This window comes from Dipodomys spectabilis, unplaced genomic scaffold (genome assembly GCF_019054845.1).
Source record: "Dipodomys spectabilis isolate Male_0828 unplaced genomic scaffold, ASM1905484v1 ptg000241l, whole genome shotgun sequence".
NCBI lineage: Eukaryota > Metazoa > Chordata > Mammalia > Rodentia > Heteromyidae > Dipodomys > Dipodomys spectabilis.
Window position 1 is genome coordinate 616,179 of NW_024870918.1, and position 21,706 is coordinate 637,884.

The following is a 21,706-nucleotide window of genomic DNA, read 5'->3' on the forward strand; positions in this document are numbered from 1 at the left end:
TATGCCTTCCTTTTTCAGAGAATGACAACTATCAGAAACCCCTATTTGATCAGGTACTGACTCAAGGCCTATGCACGAGATTGGAGTCAGAAATCTGACAGGTATGAACCAACTATGACTAAGAACTGGAGTGGCGCTATGCTCGACAAAATGACAGCTTCTACTCATTTGAGTGAGTGATGTGGTTCCATTAGATGTCTTAACATGGATAAATTGTTCCACAAATGGCTTCATCGATGGGGCCAAGGAGCGTACAAAAAGGCCTGGCCTGCATCCTCACATTCCCACGAACTATTAGTCACTTCTTAAAAATCAGGCCGGAGTCTTCTGGATGGGGAAGATCTGACTAAGGTTCATGTGGCATGTCCTCAGCTTCCCCCAGTGTGCAACTGAAAACTATGTAACCCATTCTTCTCACACCTGTGACCAAAGCCCTAACCAATCCTGTCCTACAGCCTACCCAGTTTCCCTCACCCAGGCGAATCTTACCACCCATCACCTGAAGGTGCTGCCAAAACGTTGGTGCTTCCGTTTCTCTATCTCCCTATGATTTTGTGTGCGCACACATTGGTACTGGGGGTTTCAACTATGGCTCGAGGCTGGTGCTCTACCGCTTCCAGCATTTTGCTGGCTAATTGAAAGTTAAGGGTCTCTTGGGCATGTCTGCCTTGGCTGGCTTCAAACCTTAATCTCTGATACAGGTTTGAGCCACCAGCACATGGCTTCTCCCTATGATTACACCAAGTTCTTCTAGCCTCCTGGACCCCATCCTACCTACTTCCTTTGCTTGTCTTTAGGACACTCAACAATTCTGCTTGGTGACCCTGGGACTTAGCGGTAGCCCTGGCCTCATGGAGGGGCCTCCCACCATAAAGATGGAAAGGGGACTGGCCAATTTATGTTACAGGGGTGACAGTCAGAAAAGGCAGGTGTCGCGTTGCATTTAGCCTTTATAAGTCATCCTTTACTTATTTTTTCTACAAAAAAATGCTTTTAAAAAATATAACACAGGGGAAGGTAGGGGAAAGTAAAGAGAGGGGTGACATGGTCCAAAAAAAGAAAAAAAAAAGAAATGCATTCATTGACCTGACTTATGAAATGGTAACCCCTTAACAATACTGTAATAACAATCCAATACAATTTATTACCGCAACCCACGACGCTCAGCTGCTTGCCTTGACAAGTTAGTTGGGCTTCAGCAGGTCTTCCTGGGGATCTTCCCAGCCATGCCCCAGTGCTCTAGCTTCCTCCCATCCTGGCCAGGGGTTTTGAGAAACATTGTAGAGTAATGGTGACAGAGACTGGCCCCCTCTATTGAAAAATAGAAGCAGAACATGCATTCCATAGACAGGTAAACACAGCAATTCTGCCATGACACACAACAGGTGTATTTGCACCCCCCCACACACACTTTTTTTTTTTTTTGCTAGTCTTGGGGTTAGAACTAAGGCCTGGGCACTGTCCCTAAGGATCTTTTTGCTCAAGGCTAGCACTCTACCATTTGAGCCACAGCACCACTTCTGGCTTTTTCTGTTTATGTGGTGCTGAGGTATCAAACCCAGGGTTTCATGCATGCTAGGCAAGCATTCTACCACTAAGACACATTCCCAGCCCCCAAAGTTTCTTCCTAAAGAGGTGAAACCTTACCATTGAGTAACTAACTGTTGCTGTGATTTAAGGGTATCTGTCAACAGAGGGGAACGAACAGACAAGCGCACGCACGCACGCACACACGCACACGCACACACACACACACACACACACACACACCTCAAATGCTGGAATCTCTCTACCCTTGGCAAGCAGTTGGATGAAGAGGAAACAAAGCTGGGTACAAGAGAGAGAGGGAGAGAGAAAGACAGACAGACAGACAGACAGATGGGGGCAGGGAGGGAGAGATTGGGATTGCAGGAGCTGAAGTATCTCCAGGACACACCAGCAACCAGCAAAGGATGAGTTCTATTCAAGGAATGGTATTCTCCTGATAATCTGAGAAGGGTGACAAGCAAGCTATTTAAATAAATGTTACATTTGTGAGCCAGGTATAGTAGTAATACTCAGGAGACAGAAGCAGGAGGTTACAAATTCAAGGCCATGCTGAACTACACAGAAAGATTGATCCTGTCCCAAAAGAAAAAAAAAAGTTGTATTTGCCCTTTTTTTTATAGAGTAATATGGGCACTACTCCAGAAGCAGCTCTGCCAGATAGAGGGCTGGGACCCACCCCAGACACTACTGGGTTTTAAAGCAGGAGCACATACCTTCTCTACGGCTGCTTGCAATAATCTGGCTTATGCCTACCACTCAACCGACCATTTCCACAGCTCATATCAAAACACAGGAGGCCCCTATTTGGGGATGGCATTTTTGAACAATAGGAGGCCCCTAGTGTTGGATGGCATGTAACAGTCCAAAGCAACATGATGCTTAGCTCTACACCTGAGTTCCATGTGGGCAGAGCTAAGCTAACCCAGCAGTGGTATTAAAACAATTGCAATAGCAGGGCACTGGTAGCTCACGCCTATAATCCTACCTACTCAGGAGATTGAGATGTGAGGATCACGGTTCAAGGCCAGCCCTGGTAGGAAAGTACACAAGACTCTTAACTCCAATAAATTACTCAGAAAAGTCCAGAAGTGGTGCTGTAGCTCAAATGGTAAAGCGCTAGCCTTAAGCACAAAGAGGCTTAGGAAAATCCTAGGCAGAACTCTTAAGATGACGATCCACTTACTTACAACCCTGGCTGTCCCAACACTGATGCAGATTCTCTGTGATCAGCTGGCCTTACGATAGGAAAAGTAGTCTCACCCAGACTATACATAATTGTACTGAGCCATTTAGAAGTCATGCTTCCTCTAGCCAACATCACAGAAAAGGTAGTAGATTAGCAGCATGAATCTGTATTCAGTGCACTATTGTCGGCTATATAGTTGGAGGTAAATGGAAATATGGGTACAGCACCTCTATATAAGCAGAGGATTGTCTACAACTGACAGCCAGCCAAGAAATGGGAACTGCAACTCCAAATCCTGAATTTCAACCTGAATGCACTGGAAAGCACATCCCTTCCCAAAGCCTTCAAGTGAGAGCCCTTCCTTGCTGACATAATGACACCAGCCTTGTGAAAGACCACAGAGAATCCAATCTCACTCACCTCACGTCTAACCTCCAGAACTGTGAAAGGCTAAGCAGGCATTGTTATTAAGCTGCTAAGTCTGTGGTCATTTGTTATGTATCAAAAGAACACCAATACAATATGGGAAGCTCTCCACAGAGTACCTGAATTCAGAATGGCCTGGCCTTCTAACTCTGCTTCCTCCCACACTCCCACATCCCAGAGAACATACCCTTTCCTCCAGCTCTTTTCACTGACAAAACAAAACAAAAAAAAGAGACAAAGACCACCCCAGGAGCAGGATACCATTAGACTTTTCCCTCTGCCAACTATAACCCAGCACAAACTAAATATAGACTATTAGATGGCAGAGGCAAATCAGTCCTTGGTCCTGAGTACTCCCTACATGCATTCTTGCCAGGCTCCAAGCCCTATCTCAGAACCATATTCAAATTAAATCATGAGCCATCTTAAACAAGTCTGTCATCCACTTAGACTTTTAAATGATGAGATCTAGTATTTTTCCATTATACATATCCAAAGAACAAAAATACCCTTTTTTCAGTTTTTTTTTTGTGGTAACAAGAATTTGCATGATGGGGCTATTACAAGAATATAATAAGAAAATCTACGGCACACCTGTGCTACAGAAAATACCTAGACACATCCCTAACTGTCTTCTCCAGCCCAGCCACTTACAATGGATCACATGTCCTTGATAAACAACCCATTCATGAGACAAAAGAAAAAAAAAAAAGTCCAGTATGGAAATTTCCGATATTTGCATAGCACTGCGTGATGCATATGAAACTTCCATATACTGTGGCATTGGTCCTTACGACGGAAAACTTTGGTCAAAAGGTTGTAAGTCCTTGCAGAAAGAGCTGTACCAGGCTGCCCAGGCATGTGTGAGGGCCACAGGACAGAAGGCCAGAGATGGCTGTGAGCTGGAGGAAACACAGAAACGCTGTCCCAGTGAGTCTTCCCCCAGGCTGGCCAGGGAACTCTGGTTGATTGAGTCTCTGAAGAATATTAACAGCACCAGAGAAACAGCTGGAAAATAAGGTGCCCTTGATTTGTATTTGCGTGCTGACATTTTCAGTAGAAACTCAAGAAAGTCGTAATGTAAGTGGCTCTCCTGTCCTGGGTTGAGTGGCATGGATGTGGTCCCTTTGGTGTCCTTGGCAGCTTCTGCTTTGTCTGTCAGCCTTCTCCTGTGAAGGTGTCACTTGAGAGTCTTGCTAAGGTTCGAGAAGCCAATGCCAACACAGGTCATCAACACTTTGTCCCCGCCCTTGAGTTCTTCACCACAGGGTTTGGTTTCAATTTTAAACATAATCTGGAAAAAGCTCTTCAAGTGCCGCAAAAACTCTATCCTACAAATGAAAACAACAAAAAAATGTTAAAGGAATCATTTGTAAAGGAAAATTCTCCTTCCTCCTCCAACTTTAGAGAATCCAAGCTTTGCCTTTCCAAGACTTAAAAAGATGAAAATGAATAACTTCTAATCAGAACGGATTTACTAATGGCTCATGTTCAGCCTGCTGGTTTTCAAAGAGAACACAATGCAGCAAGATACGTTTAAATTAATGACAGGTTAGAGTTTAGCACATGACATATTTAGTCCCACACAGCTGTTAAATACAGCGATAATTCGGAATGGCCCGTGCACAGACAATTTATTCTTCATGATTCAGAAACACCATGAGGTTAAAAAAAAAAAAAAAGTCAGGTACTGGTGGTTCAGGCTTATAATCTTAGCCATTCAGGATGCTGAGTTCAGGAAGGCTACAGTTTGAGGCCAGGCTGGGCAGACATGATACACACACACTCCCCTGACCCACCAAACCAAGAAATAGCCAGGCACAGTGGCATACATCTGTCATCCCAGCTAAGAGGATCACCACTCCAGGCCAGCTCAGGTAGAAAAGCAGATTGAAAAGCAGGGGTAGAGCCAGGTAAGTGAGATCCTAACTCAAAATAATCAGTGCAAAAGAGCAGGAAGTGCCTGAAGAGCAGGCTCATACCCTAGAAAAGGAATAGAGTAGAAAGAACAGGGTAATCAAATAGGCAGGGTGATTATCTCTGAGGCTAAAACAAATTCATTCCTCAACAATTCCATTTCCTCAACAAATGCTACTGGATGGATGCTCACTTGGTACAGGCATTATTAATGTGGGTGCTGGGGTTGCTGCAGCCAACTGAAAATCCTTAGTTTGAAGATTTTAATCTAATGGTGTAGATGAAATGGCAAAGTTCAATATTCTTGAAAGGATCTAAGAAAATGAAATATAGTGACAAGGGGGAAGAACCAGGGGGTTAACAGTAATCATGCAGATTTGGAAGGAGCAATAGTAAATAAAATGTCAGGGAAGGGCTCAAAGCGGTCACAGAAAAACAGTTCATGGCAGGGTTTTGTGTGATCCTGCCTTACCACTGAAGGATGGCACCAACCCTAAAGACCCTAGGATAGACTGCGGTGTAGGTATACCGCTTCTAATGGGCTGCCCCAGCAAACTAAGCACTGCCCTCGTCAGTCTGACTCCAGGACTCACCTGGAGAATTCATTAACACAGGTTCCTGAAGGTGCTGACAATCAGTTTGCAACCAGCAGGAACACAGTAGCCGTGCAAAGGAGCGCATGCAAACAAGTCCCCTCCCCATCCCTCTATTACAATTCTTACCAGGTAAGTTCAGCAAACACTGACTTAGTGAGCAGTGACAATCTGTGCGTCCACAACAGAGTATACAGAGACCTCACGTTATGCCGCCTCCCAAGCAAACTAGCCAAACTCCCTACTGCAGCCACCTCGCTGTCAACCTAACTGCACATGGAATCCATCATTTAAAAGACATTTTAGGGGCGGGGAAGGTGGCTCAGTGGTACAGCGCTTGCCTTGCATGCATGAGACCCTGGATTCGATTCCTCAGCACCACATAAGCAGAAAAAGCCGGAAGTGATGCTGTGGCTCAAGTGGTACAGTGCCAGCCTTGAGTTGAAGAGCTGAGGGACAGAGCCCAGGCTCAGAGTTCAAGACCCACGACTGACAAAAAAAAAAAAAAAAGACATATTAATCTTTGTAACAATATTGGGATTTGAACTCACAGCCTCACCCTTGCTACAAAGGTGTTCTAACACCTGAACTATGCCTTCAGTTCTCTCTCTCTCTCTCTCTCTCTCTCTCTCTCTCTCTGTGTCTCTCTCTCTCTCTCTCTCTCTCTCTCTCTCTCTCTCTCTCTCTCACCATGACTGGCCTATTAACATTTCATGCTATAGCAGGGCTGACAGTTGGGCGCCATCACACCCAGCATTTTTTTCTAAGGGTATCTCAAGAACCTTTGTTGCTTGGGCTGGCCTGGAACCTTGATTCTCCCTAGCTTAGCCTACTGTGCAGCTAGGTGGACAACCATTTGAGGAGCCTTATTAAAAAAAATGGAGGACAGCAAGGTGGCCCCTACCTGTAATCTGACTACCAAAAGTGGAGATTGGAAAGAATATGGTTCAAGGTCATGCTGCTGAGAAAAAGCCACTATCTCAAAAATAAACAGCGACGTGCTAGTGGCTCACGTCTATAATCCTCACTACTCAGGAAGCTAGGATCTGAGGACCAAGCCAGCCCAGGCAAGAAAGTCTGTGAGTCTTCTCTCCAACTAAACACTAAAAAGCCAAAAGTGGCTCACTCAAGAGGGAGAACACTAGCCAGGGGCAGTGTTTAGGACCAGCACAACAACAACAAGATGACAACAATAATAACCAGAAAAAAATGTTAGGGCTGGAGGCAGGGTTCGGGGGTACAGTGCCAGCCTAGCAAGCTCAAGTCCCTGATTTCAAACCTCAGTGCCATCAAAATACATACCATGCATACAGACAGGTGGTACACACGAAGATCAGTGGAACAGAACTGTCAAGATATAAATAAACTCACATGCTTAAGGGCAGCTTGATTGGGAAGAATAAGCTCTTCAACAAATGGTGTGGGAACATACAAAAGAATGAAGTTTGGGACCAGATTTGTGTCTCAAGTGGTAGAGAAATTTAGTGCTTTCCTCACATCCAACACAAAAAATTGACTCAACTAGCTCAGAGACCTAATTGTAGGAACTAAAAGTAAGTATAAAACTCATAGAAGAAAACAGGAATAAAAATCTTTATTACTTTGGGTGAGGCAAGAATTTCTTAAATGTATAATTCCTTACATTAACATCACAAACAGAACAATGAAAGAGGGAATAAAAAAAAAACAAGAAACTTTAGTAACTCATATGTAACTTTAAAAACCAATTAAAGGGGGGCTGGGAAGGTGGCTCAGTGGTAGAGTGCTTGCCTTGCATGCATGAAGCCCTGTGTTCAATTCCTCAGCACCACATAAGCAGCTGAAGAGCTGAGGGACAGCGCCCAGGCCCAGAGTTCAAACCCCATGACTGACAAACAGAAAAGCAAAAAACAGCAACAACAAAAACAAAGCAATTAAAGGACAGCCAACATATCTAAACTGGCATTTCCTGAAAGATGTGAATAACCAACAGACTCAGTATCATTTTGTCATCAGGGAGCTGAAAATCAGAACGCATTAGGTGATCACTACTTCATACCAAACAGGTTGACTACACTACAACAGCCAGCTGCTAACAAGGAAGAGGTGAAGAAGTGAGACTCTCGAGCACTGTAGGTAGGTAGGAAGGTAAAGTGTTCAGATGCCACTGGAAACAATCTGGTAATTCCTGGAAATGTTAAGCAGTGGGTTCCCATAACTCAAACTCCCCTTTGAGATTCACCCCCAGAGAAATGAAAACATACACGCCCACAAAAAATGATACCCAATCATTAACAGCACTACTCATTGCATTTATGAAGGAGCAATAACCCAAATACCATTGGGATTGCATGAATGGACTAATACCATGCGTTCTGTCAGTTATTCAGCCCAATGAAGTACAAGGATGAGCTTTGTGAACAGTATGCCAAGTGAAAGGGACCACGTTTCGCATGGTTCCATTTATATGACATGGCCACAGCAGACAAATCTATCACCGAGGCAAAAGGCAGGCCAGTGGGGCTGGAGAGCAACCATAAATGGGCACAGAGTTTCTTTCCGGGGTGATAAAATTTTTCTAAAATTAGATTGTGGTTGTGGTTATACAACGCTGTAAATATTCTAAAGGCGGTTGAATTGTATACTTTCACAATAAAGGTGTTTAAAATGTACCAAAATATACTTACGGAGTCACAAAAAGGGGAGGGGAGGAGAGGAGAAGAGAGGAAATACTCAAGAGTATATATACCACACTAAGTACAGAGCCTACTGCAATGACTGTGTCTCCTGCTGCTGCCCTTCTGGTTCAAAAGAGGAAAATGACACAAAGATGGGCTGAAATGACTGGCATGTGAAGGGCTACCAAATGGGTCAGTAATACCTAATATCTATCATCCCAGTTACTAGGGGTGGGAGAGGACTAGAGATTGGATTACAGCAAATGTTAGTGAGACCTTATCTCAAAAACAAGGCAAGTGTGTTGCACACCTGTAAATCCCACTATTCAGGAAGGAAGGGGTAGGAAGATCCTATTCTGAGGCCCTATTTGAAAAATAAACTTAAAAATGAAAATCTGGGGTGTAGCTCAAGCATCAAAACATCTGCCTAATATAAATATGAGGCTCCTAGAATCCCCAGTACCACCAACAAAACAGAAAATCCACACAGAAGTAATTGTGAGGGGCATCAGTGGTCAGGTGAGTATAATGCCCACAAAAGGATCTCCACTTCCATCTGGGAAGGAGTGAATTGATCTTTAGAATAGCATCCATTGGTCAGCAATTCTACAGTCTTGCCTATACCCCTCTCCCTCCCTTCTGGGTATTCAAAAGCATTCTGTTCTTGTGCTGCCTAATTCAATGCCTGTGTGTAGTTGTCTCTGTAACTACCTCCCCTCTCCCCCCCTGCAGTCATGACCAGATTTTCTACAGCTGAAACCCATTCTAAAGCCCTCAACAAAGAGACATCAAACAGAATTTAGGAGTTGGAGGTAATTTTGAGAAATGATTTCAACATTCTCAGCATTTAAGAGAAGTCTGCTCTCCCCCTGGCTGGCTTCCTCTCTTACTAACCAAGAGAATTTTTTTCCTCTTTTTTTTTCCCCTTACTCCATTTCAGCTAGCCTACCACCCTGTCCCAGGGAAAGAAGAAAACAAACACATCAAACTCAAAAATAAACATCTGTGGGCCAAACTTGCAGCTGACAGCAACACAGAAAATGGCAGCCAACTCATCCACGCCTCGGTCTTCTAAGGATAAAACATCGTGTTCTCTCTTTTCTTGCTTTGGATGAATTCAAGCCCAGGGTGCTATATTCTCCCAGGACCTCACCCAGCTGCTTCACTCTGAACCATGCCACTGTGCTCAAACACCCAGTCACCCTCCCCAGCTGGCAGGATTCCTGGCGGCCTCAGCTTGCTTGATCTCTTGGAGAAGGGTGGGAGGAACACAGGCCTGAGTGTTACAGACCTACATATTTGTAGCTTTGGGGTGTTTGTTACCTTTGGAACAGTTAGAAAAAGCACCATCAATGTGACTTTTAACATCGTGTTCTGCCAACTCTTCGGTCTGCCTGAGGAATGCTGGAGGGCAGACTGGATTAAAGTACGAATGTCTTTCCCTATGCCCCAGCCCTTTCTCTTTTTGTCTCCTAATAACTAGGATGTTTAAAAAGCCAAAAATGTGCCAGATGCCAGTGGCTCACACCTGAAATCTTAGCTACTCAGGAGGCTGACAGCGGAGGATCGCCACTCAAAGCCAGCCCGGTTAACTACCAAAAAAGCCAGAAATGGAGCTCTGGCTGTACCAGAAGTGGTAGAGCACTAGCCCTGAGCACAAAAGCTCTGGTCCATATGCGTTCTCTGCAACCTGCAGCTCTGCACCCGGCCTACCAGGTTCACTACACTTGGTGTTCTTTCCCTCCCACACCATAGACCGCAGAGTCACATTTCCTAGATACAACTACCCAGCCACACGAGCAGGAAAGGTCACCATACGCTGAAAGTAACTCTGTCCTTCCACAGATGGCCACCCCCACACAGCAATTAATAGCTTCTCGGATGAGCTTCTCTGTTACTCTTGTATGAAGGATTTTAATTCCTAACTTGAAGAACTACATGTGTAATGAGCCACGGTTGAGTTTAAGATCAAGTGATTTGTTGGCAAAAATTAAACAAACAAACAAAAAAACCCAGCCTTTTCTACAAAAACCTAATCAACCTGAAGAGAGCAAGCTTCAGAGATTTCCGGAGCAGAGGAATTTTTTTTCCCTCTGTATTTTCAAAAGGCAGATTGCTACCACAGCTGTTGGTCAACAGGTAAATGGAACGTGGCCATTGAAGCCCAAGTGCCCAGGTCTTCCCAAGCTCTGCACTTTCATGACAGCCTCTCTCTCCAGGTCCTTTTCTGAATGGGGTGGAGGGAGCAATCATGGGGCCAACCAAGCTGCCTGGGTATGGGACAGAGTTTGGATTATCTGTGTATCAAGTGTACGGAGTTGCATGGGAGGCTAAGAGGCAATATCTGGGGGCAGGAAAGGAATCTGCTTGATGTATCTCCCTCGTCAGTACATGACAGCTTTAACATACATTGCTGATGTTTATCTATAACAGCTTTTCCAAAGCCCAGCTAACTTCCACTGCAAGAATGACATTATTAATATCAGTTACAGTAGCAACAAGAAACAGAACAAGGCTATATATTGGTGGGCCACTGGGGTGTCCTAGCCAAGTTTAGTCAGAAAGTCACCGTGAACAAATCACTGAATTCTTTCTTACTGTAAAGTAAGAGTATCATGCTGGGTGCTGGTAGCTCATGCCTATAATCCTAGCTATTCAGGAGGCTGAGATCTGAGGATTATGATTCCAAGCTAGCCTGGTCAGGAAAGTCTGTGAGACTCTTCTCTCCAAATAACCACCAGAATACTGAAAGTGGCACTGTGGCTCAAAGTGGTAAGAGTGCTAGTCTTGAGCGAAAAGCTCAAGGACAGTGCCCAGGCCCTAAGCTCCATGACTGTGTTAAAAAAAAAAAAATGTACGAGTATCATTTGCTTTTACTATGTGGCAAATATGTTCTAGGCTCAAAGGTATTGGAGTATCACAAGCAATGAAGACACTGAATCAGGTGAGCTTCACATGAGTGGATCAAGAAACTCTGATCGAGAGGGCTATAGTTCCAGAAGGAAGGGGGGGAAATGGCATAGTTTATGGTAGACTTCCAACTAAAGATCTTTGAGATCACTTTCAACAGAATTTGAAACAAGGCCTCTCCTGGCATCCTGCCTCAGGCAAAGGTTTTGAGTTCAACAGTAATGGATGGAAGTCCAGTTCCTGCCTAAGAGGGCAGTGGCTAGTGGAAGCATGGCTGGATGAAATCAGCCCAGATCTGGAGTGTGACATAACCTCTCACTGAGCACTTGTGAAGCTGGAGCACAGTGCGGTGCCTGCTCTCTCGCTCCCAAAGGTTGATGCGGAAAACGAAGAGTCAGGTCATTTACACAGAATTTGGGGACTGGGAATGTACCCTGGAATCGTACAGCACTAGCCTGTCATCGATCTCCAGCACAACAGGGAAAAAAGAAAACAACGGTTGACACACAGTAGTTCCTAGGACTATATTAAACACCTACCTTTCAGAATTCTCAGGGATAGCAAATAAAGTGCATGTAGTGTGATCAGTAATGTGACGGGAAGAATTTAAGCAGTTAATGTATATAGAATTATAAATAGCTGTGTAGACAGATTAGTAGCTGACTTCAGGCCTGAATTCACCCAGAGGGAGTTTACCTTCTCATGTTCTAAATGACATGACTGAGAGACTACACTGGGGCAGGGCAAGATGTCTGGTGCAAACTAAGGAAGAGCACTGAGCGTCTGAGCTCATTTTAGCTTAGGACCACTCACGTTAGCTCCGGAGAAGACTGAGGCTCACAGATGCCGAACACCATCTCAATCCCCTTGAGGCTCTGTAGTAGAGCCAGAACTTAAGTTAAAACAGACTGGACCCCAAAGCCTGTGCACTAATAGCCAGTCTCTTACTGTAATTTCTGAAGGTCCTCATGAAGGTGTTTGTTGATGGGTACTTTTCTTACTATTAACCTAACTTGTTTTATTTAATTTTTTTTGGGCCACTCGTGGGGCCTGAACCCTGGGCCTGGGCGCTGTCCCTCAGCTCTTCAGCTCAAGGCTAGCGCTCTACCACTTGAGCCATAGCGCCACTTCCGACTTTTTTCTTTTTGCTTATGTGGTGCTGAGGAATCGAACCCAGGGCCTCATGCATGCAAGACATGCGCTCTACCACTGAGCCACCTTCCCAGCCCCCTAACTTGTTTTAAATTATATTTTTATTATCTGTAAGTAGTTGTACAAAGGGGTTATCATTCACCACATCAGTTTATAAATGCAATGCATTTTGGCCAGTGTTACTCCTTTCGTTCTTCTCTCCCAACCCACCCCACCTCTTCCATTCTTAGTTTCATAAGATATGCACTGAAAGTCATGACTGCGTTCTCCAACTTTAAAATAAAGGAAAAATACACACTAAATTGTAAACTTAAGCCATTTGAGCAGGAGGTAGAACCACCAATTATAAAACACCTATAAAAATTCATCAAATGTATCAGAAATAGATGCTCCACACAATATAGTGTTATCCAATACTATTTTAGTCTTCTGAAAAGAATTCCCCTAGCCTTCCTTGGAAATTTCACATATAAAACTTAGCTTTCTTGGGCAGTATACAGAATCAGCAACGGCAGCTACCTAATGCAAGAGGAAGAAGAATAGAGAAAACAAGGAGGAACTCGGAGAACCACACTTTCCAGCTTGAAAGCAACACTGAAAGAAAAAATTCCAGTGTTCTGTAACTAGACATTTAAAGAGCTATTTATACAAATCCAAGCAAGTACAAACTGCCAGAAGAAATACATTCTTGGTAAAACCAAACAAAGTTTTGCTTCTGCTTTTAGAAATGCGAGGTTCCACATATGACATAAGAATATGATTCTTGCGTCCACAGCTATTGAATCTAAGTAGAATAAATTGTTTCCTCCACAATGGTCCCAACCATGGAGTCCGCCCCACTTTAACCATTCTTACAAACAGGTTGTTACTTACACCTACACATCCCACCTTAGTTTTCCTCCTTCTCCTCCTCCTCCTCACTTTGGGCTGCTAGAATCCTCCACTATGATTAAGAGCAAAAAGAAACCCTTTTTGCTCTTAATGATACAAGTTTCCTGAAAACACACGATACAAGTTTCCTGAAAATTAACTCACTTTCCTCTCCATGTGCTGGCTTACTACCAGATGCCAAAGGACAGGCTGGAGGTGTCATTTATTCAACACCAAAGGGAGACACTGGGGAACAGGGACTTGAACTGGCGGGATAATAACCAGGCTTTGGGGAGGAAGGAAGAACAGGATGAGAGAGGGAGCCAGCAGCCGGTGGTGGCTCACACATGTAATCCTAGTTACTCAGGAAGCTGAGAGCTGAGGAGCTTGAGTCAAAGCCAGCTCAGGCAGAAGTCTATGAGATTCCCATCTCCAAATAGCCAGCAAGAAGCCAGAAGTGGAACTGTGGCTCTGTGGTAGAATGTAAGCCATGAGCCAAAAAAAGCTATGGGAAAGTACCCAGGCCCTCAGTTCAAGCCCCAGTAAACACACGCACACACGCACACACACACACACACACACACACGCACACACACACACACACACGCACGCACACACACACACGCGCGCGCACACACACGCACGCACGCACACACACGCACACACGCACACACACACACACACACACGGGACTGGGGAAGGGGGAGAGGCTACACCTTTTCACCCTGTAGCAGGTCCTCAGAGGGTAATTTGTCTGTGCCCTAGGACCCAGTCTTATACCATATAAGGGGGTTACAGTTACATGAGTAAGGTAATGAGTACACGTCCTATCGAGCAGTTACCCCCTTTGTTTTTCCCTTACTATTACCCTTTCCCTCCCCATCTCCCCAACTCCTCCCCCACCCCCCCGCCACCAACCCCAAAGTTGTAAAGTTCATATTCAACATAGTGTCTTGTATGTCTCATTGTTATACTGGGTCAACCTGTATCCTTGTTTCAGTATTTTGTTATTTTCCCTTCCCCTGTCCAAATTAGAAAAACGTATATACAAGATGCAGGGCACCAGAATCAAATACAGTGACAGCAGGGGTTGTACCATAGGGGGAAGAATATACAAAAGAAACAAAAAAAATATCACATAGTACATTAAAAACAACAGCAACAAAGAAAAAACCTCTTGTGTCTGTATCTTGGGGTTCATTTCTCTTAGCATCATCTTATATAGTCATACGTACATAGCTTTTGACCTTTTCTGTTTGTCTGTTAAGATTATCTCAGACATATACTAGTTATTGCAAATAAGGGAAACAACGGGAACTATGTTCCTTTGGATCTGGCTTACTTTGCTTAATATTGTTCTATTCTTTTAATGCTCTGTTGAGAGCCCACCATCCCGAGATGCTGCAATTATAGACTTCTGGAAGAAAAGACATTGCAATTCATGTTTGGTGAAGGGTGCACTGAAGAGCAAACCGTCCAGTCACATCTTGACCATCTCCAGTGAGACTACAGACTTTAATAGAAAGATGATATACAAGGCCCTGGAGCCAAACTGAAAAACTCCAAAAGCAAAAAGACATGTCAAGAAAAGAAAAACTTATATTCCATTTTCACATGATGTTCTGCCAAAACCCATGCCCTGAGACCACACAATTTGAAGACAGTAAGTCCTGCTGTGTGGGCTGTGAGGCCTGCTGCTGTCCTTGAAGCACAGCTGGGAAAAGATGCAGCAAAGAAGCTGGCTGGACCCTGAGTGGGAACACAGCCACCAATCACTTCCACCAACAGCCAATGGGAAGTCTAGCTCCACTTGGGGTGCTGTACTCACAGCCCTCACCAGCTCCCCACACATTTCACTGCCGTGTCTGTTTGAGCAATGTTGCACTGCTGGTGTCAGTGTGCCATTTAGGATTGCTCAACTTTAGGTTTCCTGTCCTGTGAAATACTTACACAAGTGATCAGGAGATAACACCCGGCTTACCATTTCCCTGCTTATCAATTTTCCCCACTGATAACCGAATGTATTCTCTCCCTTTTTCCTGTTCCCAAAAAAACCTCCCACCACCTACACCAAAAAATAAAAATAAAACCTCCAAAACAATCCCTTTGTGGCTCCTGGTTTCTAGGCCCTCAGCCTCTCCACAGTCTGCTCCTCTTCCTCAACGTGATGGCACCACCATTCTTCAGTTATCACAGTACTGTACCTTTCACGTATACAGCATCGGTACCATGATAACCGAAAAAGGACAGTTCAGTCTCACAGCTAGCCAGCTCCTCCTTCCTTTCTTCCCCCTCCCTCAATCCCAGCTCCCTACCAGATGGCCATTTAATCATCTGCAAGCACATGAGCACATGTTTGCACATGTGTGCAGGCACACATATCCGAATTGAAGCAGGCTGCTTCCGGCAAACTCATTTACTTACTACCCACGGAATTGCTTCTTTCACTATATACTTTATAACTCAAGTCTCCAAACTAGCTGTGCCAGCCAGTTAATACACTATCAGCTGAGACAAATGGACAAGCCCAAAACCACAGCAAATGAGACTGCTAAGGCAAAGTGGACTTTAAGGAAACAGAGAGAGTCATGGGAAGGGGTGATATTATCCAAAAAGAACTGTAGTCATTACCTGACTTGTGTAACTATAAAACTAAAACTAAGAACACAATCCAAGCTTAGAGAACCAGAAGCTCACCTGTAAAATAGGAACAAAACTGAAAGCACAGCCCAAAGACCCGCCTTGTATCTATCATGCAACTTCAATCACACAGGAATGATGGGACAAGGAAAGCAAGGAAGGCAACAATGCCTGGGTTAGACACCAGGTTCACAGTAGCATTTGCTGCCTCATGTAAGTGAATCAGTTCAAGCCAATGATCTGATGATAAAACACATGCACCACAACTCTGTCATTTTGTGCAACTGGAAAAGTAAACTGCATAGACCAGTGATACTGAAAGGAACCAACTTACGTGTAAGGGGAAAGTGGTCCTAGCAGAACTTTGGAAACATCCTGCTGTCCAAGGGTCATGAGCAGTAAGGCCAGACTTTGGTTGGTTGAGTCCACACACCCACCCTGTAAACACAAACACTTTAATCTTTGTACAAAGCAGAAAATGAAAAGAAAAAAGGAGAAGAGGAACAAAGCCATCCAGAAACATACACTAAGAATATCAGAACTCACAGAAAAGCAGACTACAAAAATAAAACAGAACAAGGAGTAATGAGACTAATCCTTATGCCAACTAATTGGAGGTAGTTAAACAAAGTTAATCCTAACAATTATCACAGCTGCTATCAGTATGAATGCAAACATTTAAATATCTTAAAGTGTAATCTACTGAAAAAGGATACTTTCCCTTTTATAATCAAAGCAACAGTGGATATCACTTTACTGAGTATAACCAAAAACAGGAAAAGAATAAAAAAAGGCAGAGCCAGACATTGTTGATTTACACCTGTGATCCAACCCAGCTACTCAAGAGGCTGAGATCTCAGGATCTTGGTTCAAAGCTGGCCCAGTCGGGAAAATCCATGAGACTCTTATGTCTCATTAACCACTGTAAGTGGAGCTGTGGCTGAAGTGGTAGAGAGCTGGCCTGGAGCACAAAATCTCAGGGATAGTGACAAGGCACTGAGTTCAAGCCCATGACCAACCCATCCCCTCTCCCCCAAAAGGGGAAGAATTTTCATAGGTTGTATAGACAACTCTAAGGGTTAAGTAAATAATGCTTCCATTTACTTAATCTGTCACAAAAGAATATCTGACATTGGAAGGCCTTTTCCTTAAGGGCCTCCTTTTTCTTTCAAACCAGTATACAGAACAAGTCTTTCCAAAACTTTCTCCTGAGGCACAACTGCTTTAGTTGTCTTTCTTCCTCCAGTTTTCACTTTTCTCACCATTTCAGCCAGTCTACTTGTATGTATTACTAGTATTTGTTTGTGGCTTTAAAAAAAAAAACACCATAATTTCTGATCATTCTTTCTGAGGCTGATCTACAATCTAAATTTACATTGTACAAAGTATAAGCAGGATGGCCTAAACTCTCAACCTATTTTGCATAGATCAGAATGAGAAGTAGTTTCTGACCATGAATGGTAAATAGAACAGTTGCTAGGCTAGACTTGCTTATGGGGTACACTGCACTTCTTATGGGTTACACTGCCCTGCTATTTTAAGTGCACGTAGGGTGTGTAACAATCACCCATTCTCTGGCTGTCGGACTTCAGTGAGTAGTCCTGACAAGGACATAAGAAATAAGGAAGTTCATTCTATTACTAACCTTTATGAAATTCTATTACTATCCCCAAATTACTTAAGTTAACAAAGGATAGAGAACATCTTTTTCACACAGCAAAATTCAGGACAAAAGTTCCTTTTCCATACAAAACAAAAAGCCTGCCCAACAAACCAAACTGTCTTGCAGATCTTGGTCCCTTCTACAATTGCCTCCTGTCACTAAGCTGTTAGTACACCACGCTCAACTGATGTTAGGTATTGGAGCAATATTTCAATACAATAAATGCATTAGGGTCCCTGGACAGTATGGAAGAAGAAGATACTACCAGATCAAAGGACAGGTTGGAGGGGTCATTTATTCAATACCAAAGGGAGACACTGGGAAACAGGGACTTGAATTGGCTCTGGAGGGATAAACAGGCTTTGGGAAGGAAGGAAGAACAAGATGAGAGGGAAGCAATGACTTGGGGCCAGTGTGGCGGACAGAATCAAGAAGCCAGCCTCTGGAGAGCCACACACAACCTCAGCAGGGAGGAGGAAGGGTGGTCAGACTGAAGCAGGCCTTCTCACAACTAGGTCAGCCACACTGACTTTATCCCAGAAGCCGGCAGAGATCTCTGTACTCAGGAGTGAAGACGTAGAATCTGTGATTGAAGGAGATTCAGATGGAGAGGATTTGCAAAGAACTTCCCCTAAGGAGATGGAGAGAGCAATTTCTGAGGTGAGATGGGGAGGCAGGAAAGCAGGACAATAGGCAGAGCTATAAAAAGGATGGAATCTGAAGAGCAGTCCCGGGAAGCCCGGTGCAGAACAAGAGGCTGTGTTAACCTGCAAACAGGAGGAATTCAGTCAGAGGCTTAAAACTGCACAAAGCGAAGAGTGCCTTCCAAGGAATTGAGTTTTATTACTCATTTAAAATTCATGTCTCATCATGTACCTGTAGACAATTATTCAAAAAAAAAAAAAAAGGATGAAGCACTTTTATCCTTCTACTAATTAGACATCACAGACACACAAAGGAAGTTTTGCAAATGACTAAACAATGTTGGCCCAGGAAATGTAAAATTTTTAAAAGATCTCAATTAAAGAAAATAAATAATAAAATGAACTAATTCAGACTGCATGTTTCTTGTCTTGTATCCTACAGGCCTGTCCTTTTACCCTGAAGTAAGTAATCTGCTATTTATGGAAACGCAAAACCCAAATTCCAGCTGTGCTGGGTTCCTCCCCCTCCCCCACCAATGAACCGCCCTGTGATGGGATGCTTTCAATTTTCCCAAGACCTACTTAAAAAGGACAGAAGTGTCCCTGCAGCCAGAAAGAGGACCTGGGAAAAGGAAACCGGAGGAAGGAGCCTAAGACACACACACACACACACACACACACACACACACACACACACACACACACACACACACACACACACACACACACACACACACACACACACACACACACACACACACACACACACACACACACACACACACACACACACACACACACTCCCCACAATGGGCAGCTGACAAACTTCATAAATTAACTGGCAGAGCAACTGCCCCACCATTTACTCACAAACTTTTGGTAATTATTCCTCATCTTTCCAAAGCATCACTAAATTTAGCATCAGAAAATGAGTTAACGCAGCACTAAAAAACTGCAGCGGCCTTGACTGCGCAAGACCTGTGACAGGACATGTCCTACGGCAGATGACACTTTGTTCCTCCACCATTTCCCGCTGGTTCCCAAACAGTGGCAGGCAGAAGTCTGCAGCTGTGTTTCAAAGGCGGCTCACCTTTGGTGTTTTGTCTCCCAATTTTTAATTCCATAGATATTAAACAGATGTGGGCATTTTAATTAATTCTGAGAGTTCATTCTCTCTAGTCCCGCCTTTCAAGGTTGCTGCTTTGGATTAGGTTGGCGGGCTGTCATTGTCAGCTGGCCTAAACTGTGAGGCCTGTTTCAGGAGTATACAGATGATGAGCCAGGCTTTTCTTTACCACAGCAAATTAATGAACTGACTCAGTGACCAAAGAGTAGGTTGTAAGAAAAACAAAGTTACCTCTGTATCCTTTAACTGGACCTTATTTTTAACAGTCCCAAATGTGCAGTTTTGCTATTTTAAAAAAGACAAAACAGTTTTACTATTTTAAAAAAGGACAAAGACAGAGATGAGTGAAAATTATAAAGAAATATATACAGAAATGGCAAATATGAAGTCTGCAGCTCCTTATGGACAGAGATGATTAGGAAGCATTATATACTCTCCAACAACAAGCCACCTGAAGAATAGTTCTTGCTAGTGTTCAGCTGAAGAACGTGGGGCCCTGCAAACACAGAACAGAGAAACAACCATCTGTCTCAGAGCCTGTCCTGGACTTTCCCTATGGAAAACACGAGGCACAACCAAGGCAAAAAAAGACAGTAACATCGTGAAGCAGGTGTGTGACCCACCCAAGCAAATCATATAGATCTTAGAGCACTGTATTTTCATTTAAACTCATCTTCATCTTGTTGGTATCTCCGTCTCTCACCATTCCTTCCCTACTTTTGGACACCACAATTACTGAGGTGCATGGATGACCAACACACGGTGAGGGAGAAAGCAGGTGACCGAAGTTGCTTCCAACCACACAGCTATAGAAACAAAACAGCTACCAGTTCAAGTCTGTCTTCAACGATGTGTCAACCTTTGTCTATCCCAGGTTCTTGTTCTTTCCAAAGCCCCCCTATCACACTATACCACAGGCCTGCCTCCCTGGGCTTTTCTAATGTTCCAGAAAAGCCTGAAAAACCTAGCCTATAGACATTTTATATGAGTCAATTATCACATACAAATTTAGATTTCTAGTGTCTCTCAGAGTTTTAATGATAGCCAGGTGCTGGCGGTTCATGCCTGTAATTCTACAACTCAGGAACTTGAGATCTGATGATTGTGATCCAAAGATAGCCCAAGCACAAAAGTTTGAGACTCTATCTCCAATTAATAAACAAAATAGCAAAGCTCAAGGGACAGAACCTCAGCCATGAGTTAAAAAGCTGAGCAAGAGTGAGAAGTCCTGATTGTTCAGGGTCCCAGTACCAACACACATACACACACACACACACACACACACACACACACACACACACACACACACACACACACACACACACACACACACACACACACACAGAAGCTGAAGGCAAGGATACAAATGGCAGCAACTAGTAAAACAGGGAGATGGTACCCTCTCTGGTGAGGGATCACCATCTCACCTACTTCTTGCTTGAACTCAGCACTGGGTGCTATCCCTGAGCTATTACCGTCAGGACTAACACTTTATCACTTTGAGCTACAACTCTACTTCCAGTTTTCTGGTCAGTTAATTGGCGATAAGAGTCTCATGCACTTTCCTGCCCAGACTGGCTTTGAATTGTGATCTTCAGATCTTAGCCTCTTGAGTAGCTAGGATTACAGGTGTGAGCCACCAGTGTCCAGCTCACCGACTTCTTTTTGGAGGTTGCTTTGGAGGGCTAGTGGAGGATGGGGGCAGAGGGAGGAGCTGTTTTATTTTATTTTTCATCCCAGACCAGGATTTGAACTCTTCATCTAACGCTTCTGCTCACTGGCTTTGCCACCTGACCCATGCCTCCAACGCCTAGGTTTTTCTTTTTAACCTTCATTCCCATCTGTTCTAGTTCTTTCCTCTGTTCCCCCGTTCATCACCACTTATCTGCTCTAGATCCCAACCCAAGAGGGACTGGATGCCTTCTTCTTGAGCAATTCAATCAACTAATTAAAGTGTTGAATGCACAGGCACAGGTTAAGTCTTTGGAGAGGAATAAGAATGACAGACTTCCTGGTTGTTCCTTTCCCAGCACCTAGGAAGCGGCTTAGGACATACCCTGTAGATTTCTTCCAGCAGCAGCTGGGCACAGTTCCTCCCGAGGTCCTCTGGAAGCACTGCTGCTCCCTGACCCTGAGGGTTGGAGGCAAGTTCAGCACTGAGGAAAGTGCCATTGGTGGTCTCAGCAACCAGTGACAACCCAAAGCCTGGAGATCTGCAGACACAAAGGTTTCAGATGCTGAGTAGGTACAGCACATATACCAGCAGGCAGAAATCAAAGACAGACATCTTTTGGATGGCATTTTATCCTAAGGCTCCCTTCTGGTTATATTAAGCCTTACCAGACTGCCCCCTAGTTTACACTGGAAATACAGC

General features: G+C 44.0%; 1 protein-coding gene across 3 annotated transcripts in view; it reads right to left on the reverse strand.

Moving 5' to 3' along the window:
• Positions 1–3,596: 3,596 nt before the first annotated feature.
• Rcl1 (RNA terminal phosphate cyclase like 1) overlaps positions 3,597–21,706 on the reverse strand; it is a 52,225-nt gene continuing 34,115 nt past the window's right edge. For 2 of the 3 annotated variants that reach the window (XM_042699405.1, XM_042699407.1), the window contains 3 exons: positions 21,389–21,545; positions 16,234–16,337; positions 3,597–4,491 (listed from right to left, as the gene is read on the reverse strand). In XM_042699405.1, coding sequence (XP_042555339.1) covers positions 4,341–4,491; positions 16,234–16,337; positions 21,389–21,545 — 412 coding nt within the window. In that variant the 3' untranslated portion in view covers positions 3,597–4,340. The remainder of the gene's footprint in view (positions 4,492–16,233; positions 16,338–21,388; positions 21,546–21,706) is intronic. The other variant, XM_042699406.1, reaches the window with a different exon arrangement.